The sequence below is a fragment of the Condylura cristata genome, unplaced genomic scaffold (genome assembly GCF_000260355.1).
Source record: "Condylura cristata isolate star-nosed mole 26May11 unplaced genomic scaffold, ConCri1.0 scaffold00004, whole genome shotgun sequence".
Classification (NCBI taxonomy): domain Eukaryota; kingdom Metazoa; phylum Chordata; class Mammalia; order Eulipotyphla; family Talpidae; genus Condylura; species Condylura cristata.
In genome coordinates, this window is record NW_004567105.1 from 64,197,109 (window position 1) to 64,208,561 (window position 11,453).

Genomic DNA, 11,453 nt, shown 5'->3' on the forward strand with positions numbered 1-11,453 from the left:
TAAAAGGCAAAGAAGTGGAAAAGTATATGAAACACTTGACAAAGATTAGCAGTCCTAATAAAAGAACTGTTGAGAGAATATGTATAGGAGGAAAATCCAATAAACATGTGAAAAGATTTCAACCATATTAATACAGAAATGAAAAACAAGCAAAAGTCAATACTCTTCATCTATCTAGTAAAGATTTAAAATACTGAACAAATCCATACAGGAGAAATAGGTCATCTTTTGTTTTTAGTAGGAATGTAAATTGATACATCATTGGTAGAAAGCTGTTTGGTAATGTATATCAAAATACAAAATCCGCAAAATGTATGAGATACTAAGAAAATCTTCTCAAAATGTAAATATATACAATATATATTGCGCCGTTCCTAGTGGCGCAACCATTAAAAGCACAGCACTAGCACTATGACGCTAACCATAGCACAAGTTCACTCACTGGCCCGGAGCTGACCCCCATGGAGCAGCAGACCTCTCCTGTCTCGCTCGCTGCTCCTCCCCTCAACAGTGTATTTCAGTCAATCTGCCTGTTCTGCTCCCCATTCTGTCTCTGGTGATCATCTCACCCACCACACCTCTGGCCTGTATTCCAGTTCTTGTATGCATAAATAAAATAAAATCCTTTTTTAAAATTGTAAATATATATAATATAAATTACTATGAACAATAAATAAAATGAGGTTGTGACATACAAAAGCATCACTATTTTTATCTAAACAAACAACAGTCAATTAGAAAACCTGAGAAGATTCCAATTCCAAAGGGCTGATGTAACCTTAAACATGCAAGATCTACATGTAATTTTAAAACAGGCCTAAAACACAAAAACAGTACAGGCAGTCCCTGCTTTTCAACAATTCATGTTACACCACTTTATTTTTACAAAAGATCTATATTAATTCCTGCTTTCACTAACCAAAAGAAATCCAGACTATTTTAACTTTTAAGACAACAGGTAAAAACCACAAAATGCTTTCAGTGTCAGTTTTATAGTGAGCCATTCTAGAGACAGTGGGCACCCAAGCAGAGGGCAGAGGCACTTCCCTCCCTAGGAACTACTTATATGACTGCATTTATCATATCATTATTGCGTTTACTAAATGTCATTTTAGCAGTATTTGGTAATAATGAAGTAATTATGAACAATAATTGAAGTAAGACCCTTAAAACAATTCAAACACTTAGGCCTAGTAATTCTACTTCTAAAAAATAATGAGAAATAGGGATAGATGATGATTAAAGCAATATTCTAAAATAAGAAAACGGCAAGTAGAATTATGGCATTTATTATGTAACCAATATATATATTTGCCAAGAATCTGTAATAACAGAAGCATAAAGAGAATACAAAGGAAGCCCTAATACAACACACACACACTTAAATCAATATAAAAAAAGCCCTCCAACACACACAAAAAATAGAAAGGAAATATATCAAAATTATAGTAGTTTGCAATTAGTGGGTATAAATTAAAGCTTTTTCCTTCTTATAATATTGTGTTTTCCAAAATAAGTATGTACTTTCATAATCAGAAAACAAGGGCAAATGAAGTAAAAGTAGTAACAATGGGAAGAAGGGGCCCTTACCTAAGGAGGTCACATTTCCATAATTCTCCAGCATGACATCCCAGTACAAGGCCCTCTGAACTGGGCTCAGACATGCCCATTCCTCTGAAGTGAAGCATACTGATACCTCTTCAAACATCACCAACTCCTAAAATAACAGTTATGTGTGAGATTATCCATGCCCCAAAGCTCCCCTTCAGACAGATTCCTTTTACTTCTCTGGAAGGACAGTTACTTCTCTGACAGTTACTTCCTTTCTGATAGTTACCTACACATTGTGAGGCCAGGAAGTGGGCAAGGGAAATCAGGAAGACATAAGGAGATCTCATGTAAAGTAGGCCTTTCTATAGCATGGACCTGGATTCAGAGATGGAAACTGATTGGAGAGGATGAGAGAGACCACTTCAGCTACCATTAGATAATGCAGACAGGGCTTTAGAAAAGAGGATGTAGCTCTCACCTGGGGCTGGGCTGTAAGCAGCATAAGTGCCATTAACTGATTTCTTGGGTTCTCTTCCTGAGAAAGTGCAGAAGCCTCAGGGGCAGGAGGATCTGAGGGGAAGAAAAGCTGTGTGTGAGATTACTGTGGTAACTGCCCATTTGTCCAAGTCTAGTATGTTCTAGAAACAAGAATTCAGAAAGACCCAGAACTCCTAGGATGAGGCAGAGATGACTACAAAATGACCTTTGACTGTCTTCTGAGTGAACCCCATTGCAGGGTTGGGTAACTAAAAGAGGAGCAATGAGAATAAATAAAAGGGACCTCAGAAAGGACAAAAGGGAAAACAGTGGAAAGAACTTGGTACCTACGGGGGTCAGGGACAGGGCAGGAAAGGAAGTAACTATCAGGAAACAGGGGTTAACCCACAGCAAAGGTCCAAAGAAAGTCCAAAGCCAGAGCCACAATGTAAATACCATGTTGAGGATCCTGGAGGCTGAACACCAATGAGTCAGTGAGAACACTTGGATGAATTTCTGCTGATACGTGACTATCACTGGGTGCTTGGAGAAGTGCTGTTCCTGGAGTGCTCATCCCTTCCTGGAGCGGGTCCTGGTCCTGGACAAGGACTGGAAGCTGGGAACAAGCAAAACAAAACAAGCTGTTCTTTCTGTACTTCCAGAACAGAGCCTCACCAAATCACTGTGGACCTCTTTTTGCCCACAGTGTAGAACTGTGAGATCAGAGAGACCCACCTCAAATACGGGGCATTCAAACAACAGTAAGGTTTTGCTTTGGGAGCAAAGGAACTGCCTCCAATAGCCCCATTCATGGCAGTGGTGACTTCTCCCAGAGGAGACGCAACAGAAGGGCGAAAACACAACTCAAACCTGGCTGTGGGTTAAGAAAGGGATGGGAAATAACAAGCAATAATTAAGACCACGGGTTTCAGCTTTAGACCTAGTTTTAGAACAGTCCTGGGTTTCATACACTCTTGTACGTATTTACCCTTCCTGCTCCAAAGGGAAGAATACTGAAGTAGGAGTCAGGACATTTGGTTTGCTGTTAGCTAGATTTCCAACCGGAGGCAATGCAGTCAGCTTTTTCTGCCTCCCTTTACTTAGGTCTCAAATGAGGAGGATGGAGTAGCAATTTGCACTGAAATAAATTTGCTCTAAATTTCTCCATTTTTATAATTAAAACAAGTAAGCTCATCTTTCCTTGGTGCCACTCCCAAGTTTAAGCTATCTTTAGATTTCTTACACAGAAATGTTTCTGGTAGGCTGTAGATCAACAAAAAGAGATCTCATACCCTAGAAACTATATTAAGATCTCAACTTAATGGTAAAGGATGTAAAAATCTTAGCAGAAGCAAATGTCCTAACCCACCCCCTTGGCTTACAGAATCCTCAGGAGAGAGGAGGTCTTCCCTGGTCTAGAATACTTCCTTCTTGGTCTCCTGCTGCCTTTATATGCCAGGCTTACATCATTATTCCAAACAGATTTATACAAGCCACGTGTATGCTTTTGTTTAGGGAACACTTATAAACTATATTTTCAGGGTCTTGAACAAAACTCAGCATTACAAGCATCACTCAGGGGGCCAAAGCAGTCTTTATGCTGATTAAGAATTGGGCCCAAACACCCAGATCACATAAATTGATTTCTCTGAACAGATATCCCATGGTCTACATCACTCACCAAGCTACTTTAGTATCAGGGTTGCTAACATGCTATTAACTGTTCATGAAAATCACAGGGTCACCTTCTAGGCCAGCCTGCCCTGCATCAATTCTCTCCCCTCTCCTTTCTCACTTTTAGTGCTGGTCCTTCAAGGTCTTTCTGTAGCTCCTCCACCAGGGCCACGGCTTCCTCGCCATTCCCGGGGCGGTGGATCTGCACCCAAGTCCTAATCTCGCCAGGCAGGATGCTCAGGAACTGCTCCAGGACCAAAAGCTCCAGTATCTGCGCCTTGGTACGTGCTTCTGGCCTCAGCCACCTGCGACAGAGCTCCCGGAGTCGGCTCAGTGCCTCATGAGGTCCAGAAGTGTCATGGTAACGTAACTGCCTAAAGTGCAGGTGGGAAGTTTCCCAGACAGAGGAGCTGCTCCCTTGGAAGCTGGTTCCCCATTTCCAGGTATCATCCTTCCCTTTAAAAAGCCCCTCTTGTCTCAAAGTATTGTGGGCCCAGTTTTCTCTTGTCATTGTTGTCATTTAAGCAAGGCTCCTCGCCAGACACCTTCAATCCTTGCTTGACTTCTTCCTTAAAGCTGGGAGGACATCATCTATAAGACCTCAAGAAATCATTGTTAAAGTCAACCCAGAGAAGTAAGCAAGTTCCATAGACCCCAGTCATTTCTCAGAGATGTAGAGAACCTCCCTGAATATGGTTCTAGCCTCTGGGCAGTGCCTCCTCTGATAGAAGCCCACTGCCTGTGGGGATACTCACCCGTATTTATCCAAATCACTACTGAACCAAGGGCACGAAACTCCTTTGATCTTCATCCACAGCATCTTCTCCACCCAATTACAATAAGCCCTTTACCCACCACTCTAACAATGGGCATTCTGACTATTCTCATGTGACCGAGAACAAAGTACCTCACTTCTGAGTCTCAGTTTCTCAACCTGTAAGTTGGGGTACTAACACTTCCTATTTTATAGGCTCTTAAGAATATCTAATTCAAGTTTTTGAACAGTCCTGGTACATGGTCTCAAATGTTAGTATCCTTCCGCAGTTACCACTCTTTCTGGTGTCCTGTAAGTTAGCAAGTAAACTTGTATCTTAATTCTGATAAACATGAGAGAAAATTTGAATGCCTTCTTAATTAACAAAGGCAGAGTTAAATTCTGTGCAGTTTTAATATATATACTTTAAAGTTCTCTGAAAACCATTCATTCTGTTAAACAAAATATTTAGAAAAATCTGAATAAGGTTTTACACAAAACTTAGGCTTACTGCTCTTTACAAATCTATTGTTTAGAAACAACATTTTTCCTCCAATGAAACTTAAATTTATAAATCAGAGGGTAATCTCTGCTATTGTTTTCTACAGTAGTCTTCTAGTTTTTTCTCTGTGCACTAAGCTGGATCACAAAATTGGATCCAATTTTACTGCTTTGTAACTTGCTTTTCTATATAGTATATTGAGAACATAGCAGTTAATATTCATCATCATCATTCCAGAGTCTATCAGCCCATTCGTATTTAAATAGTCCACTGTTGTTAGACATTCAGATTATTTATAATTTTCGATTGTAAGGCTGCAATGATTTTCCTTGCTCATGAAATTTTAGTTATATCTTTTTTTTTTAAATCCAGCAAAACAATTTTGGGTAAAAAGGTACAAATATTTTTAATATTTTAAAGGTTTATCAGTTACATCATGATCAGAGACTTGAGAAAACATGCTGATTCATTTTATTTAACACATGGACCTTAAGGAGCTTGCTTATAACAAAGGAGAAAAGCAGAAATGAAAACATAATTTCAGTATACTATCCAAGTAAAATTAATAAGAGGTCATACAAACACAGAAGAATTCATGAAGGGTAATTCTGGACTGGGCTTTAAATTTACAGGAAAAATGAAAGGCCCTGGGATTAGGAAAGTCATTCCAGGAAGAACAAAACTAATTTCAAAAGCAAGGGAGTGATAGCACATGTAGCTGTTAGAAATGTGCTTTGCAAGCTGAGGATAGGAAGCAAACTTTAGAGTAAGTTTGGGATACAAAAGTCAAATTCTAAGGCTCGTGAGCAGCAAAATGAGGAGGTGATCATTTACCTAAAGTGATGAGCAGCCAGTAAAGAGCGTTCACTTTACATTTTTTCTTGTTATTTGAAAATGCAGATATATTCACTTGGTTCAAAATTTGAAATTATAAAATGCTGTGTAATACTGTGTAAAATTTCTCTCTTCCCATTCATTTTTGTGTAAAAAAGACACAAAAAAGCTATTTATACTTGTATATATACAAGTATGTATGCTTTGTCTTTTTTCTCCACAAATGATAGAATATGAGTCATATACTGATTTTTCCTTCTCAATAACAGTATATCTTAGAGATTTTTCCTGTCAGTATATATGTCCTCTCATCTCCTCACCCTTCCATGGATGCACGGTACTCCATGGATACTTCATAATTATTTACCCACTCCAGTACTGACAGGAGGTATTTAGGCGGTTTTCAATCTTTAAAATTAACAGCAACATTATCATGACAAAACCTAGGGCATACATGAATTCACATGTGTGTAAGCATATAAAAGTTCCTCGAAGCAGAACTACTGAATCAAAATTTATGTGACTGTACTGCTGATATTGCCAATCAGTCCTTCATTGAGCTAGATGAATGTGTTACTCACACTCCCATCAGCGTAAGTTATATGGAGTGCTGTTTCTTTTCTTTCTCATCAAAATAGCTGTCAAAGTTTGCAATCTTTGCCAAATAAACTCGCATTTCAAGTGAGTATATTTTCTTTACTTCTTTTAAAAAAGTTATGTTTATGCATGCAGAACTGGGGTGCAGGCCAGAGGTGCAGGGGCAGTGAGAGGATTCACCAGGGAAAGAGTACACTGCTGAGGGGAGTAGTGGGCAAGACAGGAGAGGTCTGCTGTGCCATGTGGGCCACCTCCCTGCTGGCCAGGGATCAAACTCACTCTGTAGTAGCTGCAACTAGCTCGCAGTGCTGCACTTTAACCTGTTGCGCCAAGGAGGGCCAAGTAAGTGTATTTTCAAGAGTCATTTCTCTTTTATTTTCTGTTATATGTTATAGTCAAGAAAAATCACTATAAAGCTATTGTGATCTAGACAGTGTGGTAATGGTGAAATACACAAATCAATGAAATATAACAGCGCTCAGAAATACAACCACAAAAATAAAAGAATGAAGGCAATACAATGGAACAAAGAGTCTTTTCAACAAGTGGTGCTGGAACAACTGAATATGCATAACATCCCCCCATAGGGTCTTAGACTAGATCTTAAATTCTTCATAAAAATTAACATAAAGTACATCTAACTGTAAAATATAAAACTATAAAGTCCTAGGAGAGAACACAGGAGAAAACCTAAATGGTCTTTAATATCATGAGGACTTTTTTAGATTAAAAACGACATGACCCATTAAAGAAAAAATAAGTTGGACTTCATTAAAATGAGGTTTTGCTCTATGAAAGGCAGTGTCCACAGAGTGGGAGAAATATATGCAAAAAACACATATCTGATAAAAGACTGCTATCCTTTGTATAGTTTATAAAAGAACTTGTATGAACTCAACAACATAAAGCTCATTTAAAAAATGGCTCAAGGTCCCTCCCTGGTGGCAGATCAGGTTGAAGCGCAGCACGATGGGACTATGCAGCCACTGTGCATGAGTTCGATCCCTTGCCAGTTTTCCCTATTCTAATATGCCATGTATTTGAAATTATACAGTATATAGTCTTTTCGCTTGGCTTCTTTTACTTAATAATATGTCTTAATAATATGTACTGGGTGGCGGGGAGAGGCCTACATGGTGCAACAAACCTCTCCTGGCCCTCCCGCTGCTCCCCTCAACAGTGCATTTCAGTCAGTCAGCCTGTTCTGCTCCCTAGTCTGTCTTTGTCAAGGGAAAAACAAGTTAAAATAACAAATGACCTATAACTACATATCAGTGCTGCTGAGTATGTGGCACAAGAGAAACTTTTATCCGTTGCTGCTGGGAATGCAAAATACTACTGCCAATTTTGGAAAGATAGTCTTCCAGTTTCTTACAAAGCTAAACATATTCTTATCTTACAATCCAGCAATCACGCTCCTTTCAAAAGAGTTGAAAACTTATGTCAAAAACCTGCAGATGGATGTTACAGCAATTTTATTCACAACTGTCAAAACCTAAGCAACCAAGGTGTGCTTCCATAGGTAATGGGTGAACTGTGGTCCATCCAGACAATGGAATTATTATTAAGTGCTAAAAATAAATATGCTATCATGTAAGAAATTTAAAAAGATATATTATTAAGTAAAAGAAGCCAAGTGAAAAGATTATATACTGTACAACTTCAAATACATGGCATACAGGAATAGGTAAAACTGTGGCGATAATAAAAAAGGCTGAATGGCTGCCAGGGATTGGGGAGAGGAAAGGATAGAGAAAGCATAGAGTACTCTTAGGGCTCTGGAACTATCCTTATGATACTCCAGTCATGTACCACATGACCTTACACAGTAGTCCCCACAGGTAGCTTAGGTACAGGCTATACTATCTAGGTTTGAGTAAATACACTCTATGCTTTTTACAATGATTTAACTGAGGCATTTCTCAAAGCCATTCAGTCATTAAGTGGTATATTACTGTTTAACAGTGAACATATATTTGTCCAACCCGTAGAATGTATAATACCTGAGTGAACCCTAACATAAATTATGGACTTTGCGTTGGTTCATCAACTGTAGCAACTATATTAATTATTCTGGTGGGGAAAGATAATAGCAGGGGATGCTATGAATGGGGGAGTAGGGAGTACATGGAAATGCTTTCTGCTGAAATTTGCTGGAAATTTTATTTTTTTTTAATTTGCTGGACTCTAAATCTGCTCTACTTAAAAATGAATAAATAGAACAGGAAAAAAAGAATCTTAATAATTTTTATAGTAAATTATCAAAACTCCTACTCTGGAGACACTGATAAATCATTAAACATGATTTGCTTGCTTCTCAAAAATGGCTTGTGAGCTTCAAGTTTAAAAGAACAAAACAAGGGTGCAAGGGGAAAAATTGCATATTATGAAACTATGGGCAGCCATTGCAGGAAGAGTTCCATGCTGGGCCAGGGAGCTGACCCACATGGCACAGCAGATTTCTCCTATCTCACCAGTTACTCCCCTAAGCAATGTATTTCAGTGGATCTGCCTGTTCTGCTCCTCACTCTGTCTCTGGTGAATCCTCTCAAACACACCTTCCATCTCTGGCTTGCACTCCTAGCTCCTGTATGCATAGATAAATAAATCTTGAAAAAAAAAAAAAAAAGACTCAGAGAAGCTAAGCAATTCTCTCAAGGCCACTTGACTAGTTAAGCTGTGGGAGCAAATTGTGAACTCAGGGATTTTTATTTCCAGAAGTTCAAATACTTCCATCTAAAAAAGACTTCTGAAAGCCAAACGTCTAAGCAATAGTTTCCAAAACTATTGCTACTTCACTATAAAGCTTTACTCTGGCAAACTGTACAAACTGTAGACAGTCGCTGTCTTTTTGGCCACTGCCTTTCTTGCCAATAACAGCATTTATTCTAAGCCTGTACTTAGCATTAAAGTACATTTTCTTCACTTAATCGTGGCTCGGGTGGTGTACGTTCGTTTTTTTAAATACCATGCTATTACTGAATTAAAGATGGGAAATGGTTCGTCCCTCAAAAACAAAAAAAACTGGGGAGTGGGGGAAAAGTCCCCAGAAGTGTGGGAGCCAACACTCTGCATCAGCTTAGGGAAGACTGAGGAAGAACAGTAAGGCCTGAGTTGGGGAACCAGGTTGCCCTTCAATTAGTTAAGTGCCACATTAAGAGCCGGTGACTCGAGCACCAGAGACACACACGACTCAGACGTACCGGCCTCAATACTTTCCCCAGGAGGACGCGGCAGGCCCCAGTCGAGGCCACCCCAACACAGGGCAGAACAGGGCAACGCCGGGGGTCGCTGCCGAGGGGCCGCCAGCGTCCCGGGCGCTGCCCTGGCGAATTCCAGCCCGTACCCCGGAGCCCCCTCTGCGCATGCCCACCTGGCCCGCGCTCACCCGCTCACCTGGGGCCCGGCCGTCGCTACTGCCCCGGGCATCGACGCCTGGGCGGCGGGACGCCGGGAGGTGACACGGATACTGGCTGCGACGACGGCGTAGACCCAGAGCAATGGCTGAGCCACTGGTACCGCGACTTCCGGTTGCTCACCACTTCTCCCCCTCCCCTGCTCTCTAGGAAACCACCTCTCTATGGTTCCTTGCTTTTCCTACAGGGGGACAGTTTAGGAGAGGGGAGCTCGAAACCACGGAGTAGAAGCTGCTGCATCCCAGACCCAAAGGATGCAGAGGTGCTAACATGGCCCAAGCCCTCAGGGTGGTTATTGCCTCCTGAAGGAGTTGGACCTGATATCAAGGCTTGTACCATATGGGCATTGGAGAGGCTTCAAAGTGGTAATTCTGGTCAGTCTACTATCTCCCTGCTTTAGAAGCGGCTGTCTGGGAAGCAGAGCAAAATCTAACTGAGGCACTTCCCTGTCTATGATAGCGCACAGATGATTTCTTTTAAGTTTTGAGAAATAATGGAAGTATTGACAGTTACTGCTCAAGTGACGGGAGTATTTGTAGAAACTAAATTTCTTAAGTCCAGCATTAAAAGCAGCTTCTGCTTATAGCCTAAAGAACATGCCATTTGTTCTGCATACCACAATCACCTCTGCCTACCTGGGATTTAACTCTTGAAAATGGTTTCTTGACAGCCTCCCATCTCAACCGTGCCTCATGACATTTCAGGTAATTTTGCTCCTCTGAAGACCTTTCTCTGAAGCTTCAGAAGTCAGCCCAACCAGGTCTCAAGCACAACGTGGAAGTGGGAGAAAATATTCCCAAGGATAACCGTAAAAGAAGGACAAGTAAGAATTGGTGCATAAATGCCCAACCTTGCCATCCTTTGGTAAGAAATTCTCAGCTAAGTTCTTTGCAGGAATAACTCACTCTTTATTGGCTTTTCCTCCTTGCCTTTTATTCTTCCTGCACTCTCCCTTCTGCTTCTTGAGATCATTTCCCAAATAACCTATCTCCCATTATCTCAGGCTGCTTTTGGAGGAACTTATAAAACCAACTTTTTTTTTTTAAGATTTATATATGTATGTAGAATGGGATACAGGCCAGAGATGCAGGGGCTTGGAGAGGATTCACTAGAGACAGAGTGGGGAGCAGAACAGGCAGATCAATCCATGAAACACACTGCTGAGGGGAGCAGTGTGCAAGACAGGGGAGGTCTGCTACACCATGTGGATCACCTCCAGGACCAGGGATCAAACTTGCACTGAAGTGGCTGCAGCTAGCTTGCAGTGCTGGGTCCTAACCTGTTGTGCCACCAGGGAGGGCTTATAATCAACTTTTAAAACTCAGATAAGGTGTGTGCTTACACATAACCAGTTTTGTGAACATCTATGTGTTATTCTGACTGAAGACTACCTTGTGCCAGAGAATCCTGAAGCCACTTCTTTAAACTTATAAGTAAATAGGACTTTGGTATCCAAAAACACAGGTGAGTGAGCTTCAAAAACTTACTGTAGAATGCACTTTAATGCAGGGTTGTCTGGGAATCTCAGCCAACAAAAGTAAATGAATCTTGATCTGTGTTCCACTGTGAATGTAACCTGGCTGCTCTTTGTTTTTCCTTTCTGCTTCTCCCATTACCGCTCATCTTCTTCTAAGTCTTTTTCTCCCTC

At 40.7% G+C, this 11,453-nt stretch overlaps 1 protein-coding gene across 1 annotated transcript in view; it reads right to left on the bottom strand.

The window, feature by feature from the left end:
- The window catches only part of LOC105853166 (zinc finger protein 197-like), a 12,406-nt gene extending 2,583 nt beyond the window's left edge, over positions 1-9,823 (bottom strand). Inside the window, 5 exon segments of the mRNA XM_012735196.1 lie at positions 1,591-1,717; positions 2,030-2,121; positions 2,485-2,644; positions 3,824-4,293; positions 9,786-9,823. Of these exon segments, the coding sequence (XP_012590650.1) occupies positions 1,591-1,717; positions 2,030-2,121; positions 2,485-2,644; positions 3,824-4,222 (778 nt within the window). The 5' untranslated portion in view covers positions 4,223-4,293; positions 9,786-9,823.
- Positions 9,824-11,453: the final 1,630 nt, after the last annotated feature.